General features: G+C 29.4%; 1 protein-coding gene across 1 annotated transcript in view; it reads right to left on the bottom strand.

Moving 5' to 3' along the window:
* LOC133031411 (uncharacterized) overlaps window positions 1-18,703 on the bottom strand; it is a 32,035-nt gene extending 13,332 nt beyond the window's left edge. Inside the window, exon 1 of the mRNA XM_061104902.1 lies at window positions 18,674-18,703. Coding sequence (XP_060960885.1) covers window positions 18,674-18,703 — 30 coding nt within the window. The remainder of the gene's footprint in view (window positions 1-18,673) is intronic.
* Between the last annotated feature and the right edge of the window lie 2,463 nt (window positions 18,704-21,166).

Below are 21,166 nucleotides of genomic sequence, written 5' to 3' on the forward strand. Positions count from 1 at the left end.
AATTGTGAAGAAAAGATTTTCTAGGTTTTATTTATTAATTGAAAGACTTTATTAAGTCTAATTAATAAATATATTAAATGAAAATATTATTTAATAATTAATTTTTAGTTATTAAATAATTGGAATTGACATTTAAGTGGTTAAATTGTAAAATTGGCGTTTTTGAGAAAATGGGATGGAAAAATGACAAAATGGCGAAATTGCAAAGTGGGGCCCAATAACATCCTATGGCCGGCCACACTAGTGGATTTTACCATTTATTTTTCTATTATTTTAATGCCAAATAATTTTAACCTAAACCTAGGTGGTTACCTATAAATAGATAGTGATGGCTTAAGAGAAAAAGATTGATGATACATCACATTCCTTCAGTAAAAATTTTAGGCCTTCTTTCTCTATAGGCTGAAACCATTCCTTCTTTTTTCTTCTTCAATTTTTCAACCTTGAGTGATAGAGTGAGTGCCCACACACATCAAGTGGTATCTCAATCATAGTGTGGAAGATTGTGAAGAATCCAATCGACAAGAAGGAGAATCGGGCTCAAGGAAGGAGAGAAAGAGATCCAGGTTCAGATCTTGATAATGCTCTGCTACAGAAAGGAATCAAGGGCTAGAGATCTAAACGGAAGGAGTAATTATATTCCGATGCACCCAATGTAAGGTTTTCTTAAACCCTTGTGTGTTTATTTCATTGTTTTAGAATTCATATTAGGATGTTAATGAAACATACTTGTTAGTAAATCTAGATCCTGGTAAAATATTTCCAATAGTTTATTCAAACTTTTTTTTAACAAACCTATTATTTATTTGATCTAAATTGCTATGATTAACTTGTTGACAGATCCAATGATATGATTTTTATCATAGTCCAATTGTCAATAGATCCTATAAATAATTTGTAATAGGTAAATTTTGTATTTCTTTCATCTGTGTAAACCTAGTAACATGATAGGGCCCATCCAAATCATTTGACCTGTGTGAGCCTATATGTTTGCGTTTGGGCTTAGATGCATATAGAAAGCCCATTTAAGTTTTACTAAGTAAATGGACTAGGTTGCGAAAATAAAATTTTACTTAGGTAATTTTATTTAGGCCCAATTAGAATTGGTTTTATTCAATTAATAACAATTGTTTATTTAAATGTTAAATTTCTGTCCTTTGGGCCTTGTGTGAGAGTTAGGGGGCCAATAGCATTGGGTACGATATACTGAACCCAACCCTCCCTCACATGAACCACCCCAATTGTGAAGGCCCATTTGCCTTATTTAAATAATTGTATTAGGTTAATTATATTAGTCTAACCTAATTAAAATTGAATTAGCAACATAATTAACTTTTAAAATATATGATTTTTTTTCATTTAATATTTTAAAGTTAATTTTAGAAAAACACTTAGTTAATTGAAATATATTCTAGATAGTAATTTCTAGTACTAGTTATATTTGCTAATATTTAATTAGGAAAATATTTTAAGTTGAAAATTAATTATTTATTTTACTTAATTTTGGATCAAATTAAATAAAGAATATTTTCCTAGTATTAAATTAGAATTAATAATTAAGTTTCTTTTATACTTGATTATTTAATTCTTGTATTTAATACATTTAATTAAATTAAAAATTAAATATTTAAGTTTGATTTCATTCTTGATACTTAAATATTATTATTTCCATGACATTTAATTAAATAGAAAATTATTTTAAGTTGGAAATTCTGTGAATTTGAGAACAACTTAAATTTGAATAATTTTCAATATATATTTTATTTTTATTTTATTAATCATTTTAATTCAAAATTTCATTTTTATTTAAATGCAGAAAATTTTGAATTTTTCTTGAAAAATAGATTAAAGTTGAAAATTAATTTTTTTTAATTAATTTTGGACCAACTTTAAGCAATAATTTTTTCATTGAATGATTAATTAAAATAAATGAACTAAAATATATTATAATTAGAAAATGAATTAATTAGTCAATGAAAGTCTAGATAGTTATTGTCTGTATGCTTGAAGTATTTTTCTAATGATATTTAATTAAATAGAAAATTAATATTTAAGTTGATTTTTATCATAATACTTAAATATTTGTCAATTTTCTTACTATTTGATTAAATAGGAAAATTATATTTGTGTTGAAAAATAATTTTTAAATTAATTTTAGATCAACATAAATTAGAATAATTTTTTCAAGATTTATTTTATTTTATTTTATAGCATTTTCGAAAATTGTATTTATTTTAAATACATTATTTTTTTGAATTTTAAATTATATATTTAAAGAAAATTAAATTTGAGTTGAAAATTTTTAAGTAATTTTGGATCAACTTTAATTGAATAATTTTCGTAATATTTATTGGAAAATTAATACTAAGGATTGAAAATAATTTATTTTTATTTTTCCAGATCTTCCTTAAGTATAATTTTATAAATATTAAATTAAAATTTATATTTAGAATTTTATTCTAAATTGGTAATTTTAATTAAATAAATATATATTAAAATAAATAGATTAAAATAAGTATCGAAGAAAATACAACTCTTTAAAATAATGAGCTTTTAGTTATAAGGATATTCGATCTCCATTGTTGGTCTTACAATAGTTAAATGTTTTCAATATAACCTCGAGACGCTAGACTTCGTCCCCCTTATGGATGGTTATTCGTTGAAAACATTTAACACCGAAAGATCTCATATGATAAGTATTTTGTAAGTTTTCGTCTCTATAAGACTCTCCCCTACGGTGACTACTTAGAGATAAATTAACGAAATATGAAATAATGGTGGAAGCTCATAAAATAAGATATCCTTGACTCTCGCCTACCGAGACAACGTTGGATTCTTATTTTGATCGAAGAAAAGGTTGCTAGAATTGTATCCATTTTAGATGAGCTGACAACTCTATTCAATGAATGATACTTTGACTCTCGCCTACCGAGACACTGTATCAGTTTGTTGGAAACCTTGGATATTATTTAAGATGTGCTTGTTTTGTATTTTCACATGTCTTTGTTATTTGCTAAATGCTTGATAATTTCTGAATTGTGTGTGAATTTATATTGAACCATGTATTTTTTCTGTTATTAATTGTAGTTTATTTTCGAATCTTCATTGTTGGTCTAACTTAGCTTGTTGTTTTTAATGGAACAAATCCTAATGAATTGTCATCAATTAGACAAACATAACAGTGTTAGATCTTGATAGATAAATATTTATAAATGCAACATCTAGCTGTTCATTGATAGATGACACCTTAGACAAGTATTTACAATATGAAACAAGAAGATTATACAAATAAGAATAACTTTGACTCTCGCCTACCGAGACATCGTTGGATTCTTATTTTAAATCGAAATTATCCTTTACTTATTCCTCTTAGCTTATTCATTTCGAATTTGCTTACATAGTATATCATTGGATGAATGGTTTATAAATCATTTGCTTATAATATCATTCTATTTTTTTTAATGAAATTGAATGGCGCATATGATTATATTCCCGACATTCTATCCCGAAATGATATAAATCCTAATTCTTAGAATCTCCTACTTGTATATGCTTACTTTAGGAAAATTAAACTTAGAGTTAGATTAGTAGTGGTAGTCCAAGAAAGAATACTCATGTATATTTGGTATAAATTTAAGTCTTTGACTTTAAATTTTAGATTCCAAATAGAAATTTTGTATTTCTAATTTCCATAATACAATACAGTTAAACTTTCACAAGTGATTAATATCCATTTTCTATCAATGGATTCAAACTGTATGTTAAAGTATGGAATATGAGTTTAGTATTCTGTGACCAGGATCCACTTGCACTATTCTAAGAACTTTAATGTAACTAAACCTAAGTCATCAAAAGACACAACCACATTTTAGTATCTATGGCATTTGTATCTTGTTCATAGTGGTTTTGACAAGATCCTTCTCTGCAAAGAGTCAATATGCCTATATCCACTGAAAGTAAGTTCATCTCATTCGAAGATGGAGGTACATCCAGGGGTGGATATGAGTTTTCGTTATATCCTTAAGACGATCACTCTAGATTTCACCTTATGCAAAAGAAATTTGAAATGTTTGAAAAATTTCAAGAATTTCTAGCAATGGTAGAAAACCATTAAGGTATGTGGTTAAAGATCCTGCGAACTGATAGGGGTGGAGAAATATTTAGTTGATATGCAGTTCAAAGATCATTAAGTTAATTTTTTAAATTATATCCAAACTTACCTCCCCAGAAATTCGATTTGCATAGTGATGATAATATAAGGTCTTTGTTTAGTTACTAGTCGTTGCATAAGTCTTTCTAGGGATATACCCTAGTGACAGGAAAATTTCAAAATGATGGAATGGTTGTGTACTTAGTGTAAACCATTATTAGATTCATGGATGACCTAATCGTAATCTTAAGAAAAACTAGAACTGCTAACCAAGGTTTTGCATGTTTGTCAGCTATTCTAAGTGATTAGGGGTGGACCATCCCATAGTCATTAGATATGCAAATGTTTGTTTTAACAAATACTACTTTTCTAAAAAATGACTAAGTCTGAAAAAAAAGTAGCAAAATAGAGGAGATATTTTTTTCTTGATTCCAAAAGTGTTCTATCATCTTATTCTGTATAAGATGGTCCCACTGCCTCTGTTGTTTTAACACAACCAAAGAGGACAATACCATTTAGTATTCCTAGTTAAAATTCACGGTACCTTGTCGTAGTGGGAGGGTTTCAAGGAACTCACCCTGTTATGACTTGGGAGACACTTGTGATTAAAATCCATTGTTAGTTTAAACAAGTAATGGATTGTCAGAATAAGAACTAAGAAGAAAAGACAAGAGAACTATGGTTAAACCATTCGTATGGAACAACCGAAAGTTTTCTATTACCAGGACAGAAAAGAGAATTTTCGTTAGTAAGTCTATTCAAGGGACTAAACAAAACTTCCTGCTCCAAGTATTAAAGGTTTGAGTTTATCTAAACCTATAGCTTGTGGTATGCCTAATAATTTACTTACTCTAGTGCAAGCAACTTACTTTAGTAAGATGCTGAAGCATTTTTTTTTCTAATGGAAATCTATAGAAGCTTCTCGACTTCTTGACATAGATTTTATTTATCTAAGGAGAAGTCTCAACTATTCCAGAAAAGATAAAGCCATGAAAGAATTCCTTGAATCAACAGTGAGAGGTCTCAGATATGCTTTAGTATGCCTTAGACCAGACACCTGCTGTTGAGTGAGATTAATGACTAGGTATCAGATTAATACAGGAAAGGAACATTGGAAGACAATCAAGTGAATCTTAAGATTAAGAAGAGGAACTATATGTTAGTCAATAAGGGTATATTTAATACTCTTAGACTACACCAAATAAAATTTCTAGACTTGCCTTAGTGCTAGAAAGTCTGCTGATGAGATGGGGATTACTCTGGGCGTGGACTAGTGATTTTGGAGAAGTGTAAAAACCTATCTGAAGTCTCTAAGTCTACCAGAGAGACTGAATGTTAAAGTTTCAAGAAAGATACTTATTCAGTCTAAGGAAAGTTTTATACATTTTTGGCATTTGTTCCAACATTTAATTAACTACTAGTGTTACTACCTGACTAACACAAAAGTAGTTGCCGAAAAGTAAAGAATCCAGTATCCCTAGAGGAGTAGACATATAGAGAGGAATTTCACAATATCAAGAATTTTGTGATTAAGGAAATGTAATGGTGGAGAAAAGGTTGTATTCAATACAACCTATCAGATCCTATTACGGAGAGAATACTACATACTACACTTGATTTGAATATCAAGTTGTTGAGATTATTTGAAATGCACTTTTTATTTTATATTAGTGCAAGTGGGAGTTTGTTGGATTTTGTGCCCTAAATAAAACTCATTTCAATATATAATCAGATTTACTAATCAATAAAGATCAGAAATCATTTTATGTTGCATGGTTCACATGATTTATTTCATGATTATAAATTCTATTAGGTCTAGAACATATGTATTTGTTCATGATTATAGTGTTGTCAGCACAGTGGAATATAATCATGTTTATATGTTCGAAAGTTTTATTCCCTGATTTGTCAGTTCACTGGATTTAGACTAGCATGATAATCAGTGATAGGTATCTGATAATGGAACCCAATTTGATGGCGACTTGTTCACTGAATTTTGTGAGAGGAATAAAATTATCAAAAGCTTCTCGTCAATATCCAGACCTCAGGCAAATGGACAAGTGGAAGCCGTCAATAAAACCCTAAGGGACCGTTTGGTACACAGGACTAGATAGGATTAACCAGATAATTTGTCCAATCCCGTGTTTGGGAATGTTAGAATTTTAGATAATTAATCCAGCTAATCTCATCTGTCTGGGATTATTTATCCCATCCTTCTAATAATCCCATGCAGGTGAGATTTTTTTTATTTTGATTTTATTAATATATTTTAAATTTAATAAAAATTTAAATGAAAGAATTATCTCACATTTATTTATAAATTTTTTTATCAAAAACTTATTCATTAAAATTAGTGAAAATGTATAATTTTAAATTATTATACATAAACTTTCAAAATTTAAAATATTATTAATTAAACAATAATTATTTGAATTGATTCTAGGAGAAACAATATGACAATAAAATTATATATTATTTTTAAATTACTAAAAAAATTATATAAATATTTTAAAAAAAAATTAATATTTATATTAAATTAGTGTTTAACATAAAAAATTTTATATTGTTCAAGTATTTTTATTTTACTATTTTAATTATTTATTAAATAAAAAAAATGATAAATTATTTTATTATATATTTATGATATATACTTGATTATCTAGGATATATTATTTTATTTTATTTTATAATTTAATTATTTTTTATTTTTATTTTTTTTACTGCTATTCATTCATTTTTATTTATTTATTATTATATATTTTAATTTTCATTTAGTATTATATTTTTTTATTTTAATTTAAGTTGTTTTTTTCGAAAAGGAAATAAATAAAATAGTCCAGTGTATTCTTAAACCAAACACAGGATTACTTTCAGCATAATCCAATCTTGTCCAGTTCAGTCCAATTCTTTTTTAGTCCAATCCTGCGTACCAAACGGGCCCTAAAGGATACCATTAAGAAGAAGCTAGACGCTGCCAAAGGAAGATGGGTTGACGAGTTACCTCAGGTACTCTGTGCCCACAGAACTACCGAGAAGACAACCACGAGACACACTCCGTTCTCGCTATAGCATTTGGCTTAGAAGCAATGCTGCCTGTTGAAGTGAACATATCGACTCATAGAAGAGAGTTTTATAATCAAGAAGAAAACCAGGAACTTTTAAAATTGTCCTTGGATCTACTTGAGGAAAAACGAACTGAGTCGCAAATCACCAACGCCGCATACCAACACCGAGTTACAAGATACTTCAACAAAAAAGTCAAGAAAAGACTATTCAATGTTGGAGACTTGGTGCTAAGACGAGTCTTTACAAATCTGAGAGATGCATCATCAAGAGTGTTCAACCCGAACTAGGAGGGTCCATATGTCATCAAAGCAGTAGTTGGAGTCGAAGTTTATATATTGGTTCGACTTGATGGCTCGCTAGTAAAAAACTATTGGAACGTAGGACATTTGCGACCCTACTACCAATAAATAAATGATGTAACTCGCATTACTGATGTAAACTGTAAAGTTCCGTTATGAATAAAGAGAATCATTTATACTGAGTGATTACAAAGTTTTATTCTTTAAAAATTATTTAAGGGGAATTTGTGTATGATTAACTAGAATTCATCTGGAAATACGTTGTATAATGCAAACCCGTCATTTCGATTTTTTTTTAAAATTCAAAGGTTCTCGACTAAACCTCTTTGATGAAAGTGGAGTCGAACTGTTATAACTCTCTAACCAAACCTTTCTGACGAGAGAGGGGTCGAATCGTTATAACACCTTGATCAAACCTTTTTGACGAAGAAGGGATCAAACAACTATAATTTTTAATTTAAAAACTATCCGACGGGAAAGGAAAATCAAAAGTTATAACTCGCGTATAAAACTGAATACTTATGGTTCTCGCAAAATAAGAAAGTACAAAACAAGGCATCACGATGCCTTGATAAAAGTACTTAAACCTAGAAAATAGATAGATAATATAACTATTCATACGAGCAAATTATAAATATACAAAGTGATAAAATCCTTAAAGTATATATTTTAGTTTGCTTAAGGTAGATTATAACTACTATAGCGAGGCAGAATTGACAACTGTTCGAAAATCGAAAAGTTTGGTAGATTACTAACTACTTAAACAGGAAGATTACTGCTGGAAATTATTTTACCAGGATCTTAGATCTACTCACAAGTATGTTGTTTAACACCCTAAATATGAACTTTCTAAAACGATAAAATAAACACATATAAAGTTAAGAAAACTTTACATTGATGCAGCGGAATTAATGTCTCCTTCCACTCAAATCTCTAACCCTTGTATCCTTTCTGTCGCAGAGTTTTATCGAGATCTGAGCCCTAATGTCCTTCTCTTTGTTTGTGATCCTTCACAGTCTTCCAATCTATGATTGAGTTACCACTTGCTGTGTGTGGGCACTTACTCTATCACTAAGGTTCGAAATTTATGAAGAGAAAAGAGAGAGAGAGAGAGAGAGGTTCGGCCAAGGAATAGAAAAGGGAAGGCTCAGTTTTCTAAAGAGAGAATTTTCTGTCAGAAGATGTGGTGAAAGCATGTGATTTGACTGAGCCATCACTTTTTATTTATAGGCAACTACTATGTTTAGGTTAGGAATTATTTGGCATTAAAATAATGAAAATATTAATTTGAAATTCCACATAAAGTGGCCGGCCATGGTGTGTGTAATGGGCCCCACTTGGTTTTGCAGTTTTCACAAAATTTATTTTTATTTTCTCAAAAACGCCAATTTTCCAATTCTAACCATTTAAATGCCAAAACTAATTATTTAATAACTAAAATAGATTATTAAATAATATTGTCAGTTAATTTAATTATTAATTAGACATATAAACTCCATTAATAAATAAATAAACCTAGAATCTCTTTTCTTTACAATTTCGCCCCTGCTTAGTGAAAATTCATAAATTAGACATAGTCTAACTTTAGAATTATAATTGATTAATCACAAATAAATTATTGAGTCTTACAAGCAGTATGTTCTCAACTAGAATGAGGACCATGGATCTATATGCTGAGCTTCCAATAAGTGAACCGAATTTACTAAGTAAATTCCTACTTATTAATTCTTCGTTGAATCCACTCTTAGAACTTAGAATTGCACTCTCAAACAAATATAGAGCATATTATATGTTCCACGATATAGATATGCTATCTCATTTAACCATTGTTATAATCTTATTGTGATCAAAGATCCTCTATATAGATGATTTACATCGAGATGGGATAATTTTACCGTTCTCACCCCTCAATGAATTTTGCCCCTTAAAACACTTAGCTACCTATAAATGGTGTTTAGTGAACTAAGAATTAGTCACTTAAATAAGAGCTCATCCATTTACTTCTATTTGCTAAGCTCGAAGGGAATCATCACTTGACTTCTATACACCAGTAGAAGCTAAAGATTCCATATTTATGTTCAGCACTCCCACTCAATCATACTATCATGTTCCCAAAATATACGTATCACCCTGACCCAAAAGTAGGCTTAACTAATAAATCAAAGAACATGAATAGTACTCCTGAGTTGAGCCTAAGCATATCAGGATTTAGATTCTTTTAATCTTAAGATCAACTACTGATATTGACTTGGAAAGATATAACGGTAAGTTTATAATATCTTAACTAAGTTGCAATATTGGTCCAGTCCAATGTATACTCCATACATTCGAAACTAGTAAACTTTACTAATGTCCTGGAAAGAACATAACACTTACTCCAAGTGTAAGTACACATCCTCGCTGATTATCACATTAGTGTAAATCCAAAACACTGATGAAACAGGGACTTAGTCTTTTGATTCATATGATCACAATCACATTCCACTGTGTTGACGATACTGCAATTGTGAATAAACATATGATCTGGATTTAACTGATTTTGTGTGTAAATGTAATAAACATATTAAACCATTAGCATGTAAAATTCTTGCAAACATAAATCACTTCAAATTTCTTATATTGATAACTAATCAGATTGTAAAGGGTTTTATTTAGGGCAAAAAACCCAACAAACTCCCACTTGCACTAACATAAAACAAAGTGTGCAAATAAGTCAATATGATGTCTTTATCTTTAGATCAAGTGTAGTATATTTGAATCCACCCAAACTTCTAGAAACTAGTTCATAAATACATTTATGAAACATCCTTTACTATATGCTTTACTCATCAAGGGATACCGAAATCCTTTACTGTTTCAAAGTACATCTGAATGAACAGCAGACATATCTCTCATATTTTAAAATATGGAATTGAGATAATACAGCGTAGACTTTTCTTCAGTAATATAACTTTCTGGTAATTTCAAATTTACAAAGTTATAATTCTTCTCTGGTAGAGCTTGAATTATTATAGAATAATTCCTCCACCCCCAAAGTAACCACCATCTCATAATTTCGAATGAGTTGGTGAAGATACAAGGATAACTGATATACAGTTCATTAATATCTAACATATAGATTACTTTCATAAATCTTTCTTGAATATCTTCTAATGTTCCTTATTTGATTACATCTCAGATAGCTCCCACTCAATAGCAGATGTCTGGTTAAATAATACTTTTAACCTCTTTCTTGTTTGGAGAGTTATCTAGTTGTGACTTATTAGTCTGAAACTTTAAGTTAAGTCTAAGTTATCAACATAGCAGACTAGTATTTGAAGTGAAAAATACATGCCAGAGATTAAGTAATCAAAATTAAGATACCATAAAATGTTATGAGAATTAAGAATTCTTGGTTCAAGTCATTCGAATAGACTGAACTAGAGTTCTATTATCTAATTCTCCTAATTCTGATAAGTTATATCTATCCACATGAATGGTTAGATTTGCTTTTCAGCAGTGTTCTTAAGTTCCTAACACAAGTGTCAACCTAATGAAGATGGGTAAAGAATTTTAAAATTCTCCCACTCAATTAAGGTAGTGTGAAACATTGTCAAAGAACTTTTATAGGTATCAATTTTTTACTACAACAGTAAAACGAATTGGAACATACAATAAGATCAAGGATTTATATTGATAATAGCTAAGTCATTATATTACTTCTATGTTTAAAGAAAATACGTGTTACATAGCGTATTATGGAGTAAACTCCACCCCTAAGTATATACATATAGGGTATTGTGGATAAACTCCACCCCTAAGTATATAGAGATTATGATCCACCCCTAAAGGTTGTAAAGATCATGATTCTCTAAGTGTAATAGAGTTTATGTGGAGTTGAAAACAATCCAGAGTTCATTAGATATAAAAGATCGTTGAACTGCATAGTTTTCTTAACTTTTCTCCACCCCTATTAGATCAAAAGATCCTTTTATTAAACAAATTCTTAATAATTGTATTAGAATTAACAATTATTAATAAACATAAAAATAATTTCTAGTGTTTATTTAATATAACTCTATGAAGAGTTGTCACTATTATAGAATTTGCATAAATAATAAAAACACTTACACATACAAACATATAAATATAATGTTGTAATTGTTGTTTAAGATAAAGTAAATGAAGCTCAATCTCATAAATTGCAATAGTTTGAATTCGAAAATAATATATACTTTATTAATAAAAATGTATTGCAACAATATGAGAAAAACAGGGATAAATATCCCTAACTAAAATTCGAAATCCAAATTATCTTTAAACTAAAACAATTAATTCAAAAATAGATGAAAGAGCTTCATCTTCATCTTGGACGACTTCACCCTTTGTCCAGCTTTCCGATCCAACTCTTTTGAGTTCAAGTAGCTTGACCTATAAGAAGAAGAAACAAATAAACAAAGTTAGTCCAGAATCATAAATCCAAGTGGATAATAATTCACTAAAACTCTTAAAGTTTATAGAAAGAAATACCTTGTTTCTTTGCAAGAAGTTTAGGACATTGGGGTTTCCAATGACCTTTCTCATTGCAGTAGAAACACTTTCCTTTGAGTGTAGCATCACCAGAAGCAGCAGCCTTTTTGTTTTTCATGGCTTTTGCACGCTTCTTGGTGTTCTTCCACTTCTTCTTCGATTTGGGTTTTGAAGCAGAGGCAACATTTGCTTCAAGTTTGATCGTCCCATTACCATTCCCAGAATTTTGAGGCTTACCCCTTTTTTCTTGGGTCCTCCAATCAAATTTTCATAAGTCTGAAGGTCATTGACTAACTCATGAAAGTCTATGTCCTTCTTATTCATGACATAATTTGATGTGTATGGTAGAAATTAATGCTGGAGTCAGACTATTCTAGATAAGACTTACTTGAGTAGTGTGATCCATTTCAGCACCATGATCCTGGGCTTCTTGGAAATAATTTGCCATGAGGAGAACATGATCACGCACGTTTTGATGGGATTCCATCCGTGCATTGATGTACTTCTTTGTCGTGTCGAAGCGAGACTGAAGAGATGTCTTACCGAATAGCTCAGTTAACTTCGTCATTACTTCAGCAGCCTTTTCGGTTTTAGAAAACCGAGTTTTAAGGGTGTCAACCATGCTGGAAAGCATAAAGTATAGGGTTTTGTCATTTGCTTTCTGCCAACGCTCATACTTTTCTTTCACAGCTTTGGATGCATTATCCCCAGGCACTTCAGGAGACGGCTCAATTAACACAAACAAGGCACTTTCTCCTATGAGAGCAATATTAATGTTCTCATTCCATTTAGGAAAGTTAGATCCATTTAGCTTATTTTCAGTCAACAGTGATAACATGGAATTCATCATGGTTATACAGGATACTACAAAATAATAAATAGAAATCAATAATGGTTTAACACAAAATCAATTCAGAAATTATAAGCACATAGCATGTAGGAATGATAAGAGAAAATACTAAAAAAAATACAATCCTAAATAATTTCCAAGGTTTTTCAACAAATTGATATCAGTGTCCCGTTTAGGCGAGAGTCAAAGCTACCATCCATTGAATAGAGTTGTCAGCTCATCTAAAATGTTAAACATTCTAGCAACCTTTTATTCGATCAAGATTGGAATCCAGCGTTGTCCCGTTTAGGCGAGAGTCAAGGCTGTTCTATCTTATGAGCTTCTACCATTGTTTCATAATTTACAAGTCAAATATGGTCGCCACCATTAGGGTGATCCATACCATATAAAACACTTACAAACTACTTATCTTTCAAGATTAAACGGTGCGAAATTGCTAATGAACGTTCCTCCATTAGGGAGGATTACTCACTAAAACAAACGTGATGTAAAACCAACAATGGAGATCGAATATCTTAATGATAATAAAGCTCATTCTTTAAAATGTATTTTCTTTATTATTCTAATAAATATATTCATTTAATATCGAATTTAGAATTAAAATTCTAAATAAGAATTTAATTTAATATTTATAAAATTATGCTTAGATGGTGATTGAAATAAAATGAATTATTTCCATCTTAGTAGTAATTTTAAATATAAATATTAAGAAAAATTAATTTAAGTTGTATTAATTTAAATTAATTAGCAACTTAAAATAAATTTTCATCAGAATATATTTATTGTATTTTGAAAAATAAAGTATAAAATTATACTAAATTTTTCGAAAATACTAAAAATAATAAATACTTAAAAAAAATACTTCAAGCAAAAATATTACCTATCTAGATTTTTCTTTGACTAATTATTTCAATTAGTAATAATATATTTTAATTCATTTATTTTAAATTAATCAATATATGAAAAAATCACTGATTTAAGTTGGTCCAACATTAATTGAAATAAATAATTAATTTACAACTTAATCTATTTTTGAAGATAAATTCAAAATCATCTTGCATAAATAAAATGCAATTTCGAAATTGATTAATAAAATAATAAAAAAAAATATATTTTGAAAAATTATTTAAATTAAGTTGAAAAATTAAATTTCAACCAAAAAAAATAATTTTCTATTTAATTAAGTGTCATGAAAAAATAATATTTAAGTATCATGATGAGAATCAACTTAGATACTTAAATTTTTCAATTTAATTAAATGTATTAAATTCAAGAAATAAATAATTAAGTGTAAAGAAAGCTTAATTATTAATTTCTAGTTTAATACAAGGAAAAATATACTTAAAATAAATTGTACCAAAATTAATTATTTAAATAATTAATTTCACAATCTATAATATTTTTCCTATTTAAATATTAGAAATAATAAGTAGTCTAGAAATAATTATCTAGAAAATATCTTATTTGACTAAGTATCTTTTCAACAAAAAAAATTTGAAAATATCATATTTAAGTTGTTATAGAAAAAAAAAATCTAGAACTTAAATATTTTCAAATTTAAATTTAATTAAATATAAAAAATTAAGTTGTAACCACTTAATTTTGAAAAATATTTCATTTTAATTTTAAAACTAACTTAAAAAATATCTTAAGAATCTTTAATAACTAATGCCTAGAATTCCTCAACTTAATTTTAAATTTAAATAAAATATTCAAATTTAAGTTAGATAAGAAAAATCAGTTAAAATAACTAATTTATAACTTAAATAGGAATATTTAATTAAATAAGCTCCAGAAAGAATCTAGTTAGTCAAAATTCTTTATTTAATTAAATACAAGAAAAATACAAATAGTTTGTCTAGAAATAATATCTAAAACTAAAAGTGTTTTTCTTAAAATTAACTTTAAAATATTAAAATGAAAATAAATTTTTATATATTTTAAAAGTTAATTATGTTGCTAATGAAATTTTATTAGGTCAAACTAATATAATTAACCTAGTACAGTTATTCAAATCAGGCAAATGGGCCTTCACAATTGGGGTAGTTCATGTGAGGGGGTGCTGGGTTCAGTATGTCGTACCCACTTTTATGGCTCCCAACTCTCACACAAAGCCCAAAAGAGAGGAATTTAACCTTAAAATAAATAACTGTTATTAATTGAATAGGTCCAAAAACTAAATGGACCTAAATAAAATCTATCAGGGTGTGACATTTTATTTAGCAACAACCTATATGCATCTATATAATAAAATAAACATATAGGCTCACACAGGCACACATTTGGATGGATCCTATCATGTTGCTAGGTCATACACAGATGAAAGAAGATTGTAAATTTTACCTGTTACAAATTATTTACTTGACCAAGGGAGCCATGAGTTAAAATCAAATCATTGGATCTGTCAACAAGTTAACCATGGCTATTTGCAATCAAGCAATAATAGGTTTGAAAAACTTACAAACAAGCTAAAACCACATACTCCTGGAACAAGGTTAGCTGGATAGTTGGATGTAGGATTTATTTAATTTTAAATAAATAAATTTCGAAAATTAAATAGTTAAATAATAAAAAATAAATATTTATTTTTGAAAAAGAATAAAAAAAATAATATATATATATTTCGAAATTAATATAAAATTATTTAAAATTAAACCTACAATTTTGAAAAATTAGGTTTCAACTAACCTAAATATCATTTCAAAATCTGCTAACTACTTTTAAAAAACTTAAATGTTATAAATAAAAATTAAAAAATAAATAAATAAATATCTTTTTCAGATTTTTGATTTAATTTAAATAAATAAAATAACAAAATTTAAAAGTTAGCAAAATATCTTACATCTATTTAAAATATCATGATTATAGTTATCTTATTTTAAATTTAAATAAAGTCAAATTATTTAAAATAAATATTTAATTTAAAAATTTAATATCTAACCTTAAATTTTTTTTTTAAAAAAAAGATAAGATATAATTAAATTTAAAAATAAGATAGATAATTAAGCAAAAAGATAGATATTTACTTTTTTTTTTTAAATTCAAATTACACTAATATCATGAATTAAATTAAAAAAAATATTAATTAATTTAATTATGATAATTAGAATTGAAATAGAAATAGTAAATGTTTAAATACAAAACTACACAAAAAATCAGAAGTTAAATCCATGAAAAAGCATGAAGAATCGAAGAAAAATGAAAAATATGCGAGTTGTACGGACGGTATGCTGAGCATACATGTCCGCGCGCGCATGGGGTGTGCTTGGGCGTGGAACCTCGGCGCGGGGAAGGAATTGCATGATTTCCGCGAGCGTGTCCCTCTTGCACGATCCAGATTTTTTTCGAAACTTCAAAAAATCATAACTAATTCAAATTAAATCGAAATTGAGTTCTGTAAAAAGGTAAATTGGTTAATTTTTTCGATACTATCCAATAAAAATAATGCCAGAAACAAAATTTCAATTATTTTTCACGAAAATTCTCAAACATCAATCAATCATCAAATAACACTCAATACAACATGAAACCATCCAAATAACAAACAATCTTTTTAAAGTTCAAATTTCTTGCAAGCAAATCAATTACCATGGCTCTGAGGCCAGTTGTTGGAAATTCTTTTACCAGGATCTTAGATCTACTCACAAGTATGTTGTTTAACACCCTAAATATGAACTTTCTAAAACGATAAAATAAAGACATATAAAGTTAAAAAAACCTTACATTGATGCAGCGGAATTAATGTCTCCTTCCACTCAGATCTCTAACCCTTGTATCCTTTCTGTCGCAGAGTTTTATCAAGATCTGAGCCCGAATGTCCTTCTCTTTGTTTGTGATCCTTCACAGTCTTTCAATCTATGATTGAGTTACCACTTGCTGTGTGTGGGCACTTACTTTATCACTAAGGTTTGAAATTTATGAAGAGAAAAGAGAGAGAGAGAGGCTCGGCCAAGGAATAGAAAAGGGAAGGCTAAGTTTTCTGAAGAGAGAATTTTCTGTCAGAAGATGTTGTGAAAGCATGTGATTTGACTGACCCATCACTTTTTATTTATAGGCAACTACTAGGTTTAGGTGAGGAATTATTTGGCATTAAAATAATGAAAATATCAATTTGAAATTCCACATATAGTGGCCGGCCATGGTGTGTGTAATGGGCCCCACTTGGTTTTGCAGTTTTCACAAATTTTATTTTTATTTTCTCAAAAACGCCAATTTTCCAATTCTAACCATTTAAATGCCAAAACTAATTATTTAATAACTAAAATAGATTGTTAAATAATATTGTCAGTTAATTTAATTATTAACTAGACATATAAAGTCCATTAATAAATAAATAAACCTAGAATCTCTTTTCTTTACAATTTCACCCCTGCTTAGTGAAAATTCATAAATTAGACATAGTCTAACTTTAGAATTATAATTGATTAATCACAAATCAATTATTGAGTCTTACAAGCAGTATGTTCTCAACTAGAATGGGGACCATGGATCTATATGCTGAGCTTCCAATAAGTGAACCGAATTTACTAAGTAAATTCCTACTTATTAATTCTTCGTTGAATCCACTCTTAGAACTTAGAATTGCACTCTCAGACAAATATAGAGCATATTATATGTTCCATGATATAGATATGCTATCTCATTTAACCATTGTTATAATCTTATTGTGATCAAAGATCCTCTATATAGATGATTTACATCGAGATGGGATAATTTTACCGTTCTCACCCCTCAATGTATTTTGCCCCTTAAAACATTTAGCTACCTATAAATGGTGTTTAGTGAACTAAGAATTAGTCACTTAAATAAGAGCTCATCCATTTACTTCTATTTGCTAAGCTCGAAGGGAATCATCACTTGACTTCTATACACCAGTAGAAGCTAAAGATTCCATATTTATGTTCAGCACTCCCACTCAATCATACTATCATGTTCCCAAAATATACGTATCACCCTGACCCAAAAGTAGGCTTAACTAATAAATCAAAGAACATGAATAGTACTCCTGAGTTGAGCCTAAGCATATCAGGATTTAGATTCTTTTAATCTTAAGATCAACTACTGATATTGACTTGGAAAGATATAACGGTAAGTTTATAATATCTTAACTAAGTTGCAATATTGGTCCAGTCCAATGTATACTCCATACATTCGAAACTAGTAAACTTTACTAATGTCCTGGAAAGAACATAATACTTACTCCAAGTGTAAGTACACATCATCGCTGATTATCACATTAGTGTAAATCCAAAACACTGATGAAACAGGGACTTAGTCTTTTGATTCATATGATCACAATCACATTCCACTGTGTTGACGATACTGTAATTGTTAATAAACATATGATCTGGATTTAACTGATTTTGTGTGTAAATGTAACAAACATATTAAACCATTAGCATGTGAAATTCATGCAAACATAAATCACTTCAAATTTCTTCTATTGATAACTAATCAGATTGTAAAGGGTTTTATTTAGGGCACAAAACCCAACAATTACAAACAATGAAAAAATCCAAAAGTGCTATACATTTGATCAAAATATAGTTGTTTACATTGTGAATAAAAATGCAGGCAAACACAATTGTATTAAGTTCAAATGAAAATAGTACAAGGCTTTTAAGATAAAAAAAAAATCCAAGTTGGGTTACAAACTTGTCTTTACAAAAATACCAATAGGGGCAAACCATTAAGTCATCTTCCTAAACAAAAATGAGAGGAGAAGCCGATGAACTCAAGAAAGACCGTCTTCACATAGCTTGAGAAAGACCGGCTACATGTAGAGAGCTTTGCACAAACCTCATTCTCCTCCTCATCAGAAGATCTCATTTCCTGAAATCGAGATCCCTTAGATCCCTTTCCCTGCCTTAGGAAATTCCTCGATACCGGAAAGAGGTTGATGCAAAGATTTTGTGGCACAGGTTTGGGTCTTGGGTTGGCTGGATTCTCTGATAGAAACCACACCAACTTCCTTCCTAGATTCATCTGCAACCATGCCAACCTTCCGTTGGAATTCTTTATCAGCCTGAGGTGGACCTTTTAAATCGCCCACGAGATCTATGATCACTTGTGAGGATTGCCCATGGCAGGCTACAGGGGTCCCTCGGTTTGGATTGGTCGGAAGCTCCTCAGCCTTGGAATCCATCGTTTCCGACTCCGATTGAGGCTTGAAGCCTTTAGGAACAAATGGAAAATGGTTGGTATCTGGGTATTATGAGTTTGGAAGGATGAACTTCTTAACTCAGAAGGGACATTTTGGCAAGAAAGAGATGATCCATTCTAAAAATGGATCTCAGTAAAGAGCAGAGGTTTGTGAAAAATGACAAGCTTGAGCCGCCCTTTTATACACGAAGTCCAGTGACAAGAAAGCTAAAGATTGGGAAATATAACGGTTGGAAGTTGTGCAAAATATGAAGAGACGATTCATAATGACTCTCGAAACCGTACAACTGCCAGAATCAAAGGATGCATTTTTTCCAAGAAAAGATCTTGACAAAAATGCCCTTTGTAATTATTAAAAAGCTCTTTTTACTAAAAAAAAAAAATTTAAGGGGCAATTGTTATACCCGATATTCGGCTAGAGGACACGTGTCAAGATAAAGGGAATGTGAATCGATGCGATAGTTTTTTATGGAATAACTCATTAATTACGTAAGTATCAGAGTATATTTGTAATCCGCCGACTGTAAGGTCTTAGGCTAGAAAGCAATGTACAAACTAGCACTTAGTTTATTAGCGAGAAACCATATGTCGCTAAATATGAATAGTGAGGCACCGGAGAAAGCGACATGTATCAACCATGAAAGTCCTTAGCATGCAATGAACAAATTAAGTATAAAAGTCAGATCGGCTCAAGAGCAAGTAAGTGAGGTGACCGTCTTGCTATGGGAAGGCTTCCTGTAACTTCATCCAGCTAATGTCAGTAAGTCTTACAACTCTGGCGAGTCAGAAGTTAACGTCGGCAAGGCTTACAACTCTGGCAGGTCGGAAGCTAACATTCAAATGAGTCTCGCAGAACTCTTTGTAAATAAGAACCGTGATCGTCGCAAGACATGTATCGTTGACCTCGGAAGGAAAAATGGCCCAAGCTCACTATTGAGATCACTGGAACCAAGCTTCTGTCAAGACATCTCCAAATACAACCATTAAAGATATGTTTAATTTACGATCATTTTGACCAAATAAAAGTAGAAAAATCACAGCTATACGATTTTCAAATCATAAACCGTATTTACATTACATGATATGTAATTCAAATCCCATGATTTTAGGGATGATTGTTGTAAACAAATTCTGGTCAACTTTGTAATTTATTGTCCACTATGTAATTATAAATAGTGGCAGACAAGCTCAAAAAAGTGACGAAAAAAATCTTATACAAGAGAGGCCCTAAAAAAAGTAACACAATAAGAAATCTGAATAAGATTGACTCGTGGACTATGCAGAATTTTAACTGCAAAACCACGTAAAAATCCCTGTGTTCATACATTATTTTTCTATAGCTTTTATTTTTTCTGTGTGGAATTATTATTGTGATGCTCAAATTTAGTTAACGAAAATCTGCATTAACATTTATTTTTTAATATATATACAATATACATAAATAAAATAGAAAAGTTATATTTACACCACACAAAATTATATAAACACCCCATAATTAGAACTATATATTTCACCTTTTGTGAAATGACTAAAATAAATACCTTCACATCTTTATTTAGTTTATTAATTTAATTTTTAATAAGTACACTCTACTATTTTTTTTTTTTTTATAAACACCACACTATTTAAATTTCTATACCAAATTAATTGTTGGATTAAATTCTATTGTGGGCACATATGTATAATGTATATGCTATTATAAAGTGTGATAAAAAATTAAGTGACCAATTATGTTATGAGTATCAAAAGGGTATTAAATTGTCATGGAAATAATGTGTGAATACCATAAGTTCATTTATAATTTGTTGAGTGGCCAAATTATAAATACCCAAAACTCATTCTAAGATGAGTCTCTAAATAGGTAGTGGTCCCCAAAAAACACTAGGGTTTCTGTATTCTCTCCTGAAAATGCTTTAGAAAATAGTATATTCCTGGAAGATCAAAACCTTCTTTGTAATCTCCAACAATGACTTCAGGTTAGTGCTTTCGCTCATCTTTTATCATCTTCTTCTTCTTTAATTTAACAAAGGTTCTATAAATTTATGATTTAGGATTTTCTATATTAAAGCACTTTTAGAATATATATAGATGTGTCATATTTATATTTTTTGAGTGTTTTATAAATTTTAA

This window comes from Cannabis sativa, chromosome 9 (genome assembly GCF_029168945.1).
Source record: "Cannabis sativa cultivar Pink pepper isolate KNU-18-1 chromosome 9, ASM2916894v1, whole genome shotgun sequence".
Classification (NCBI taxonomy): domain Eukaryota; kingdom Viridiplantae; phylum Streptophyta; class Magnoliopsida; order Rosales; family Cannabaceae; genus Cannabis; species Cannabis sativa.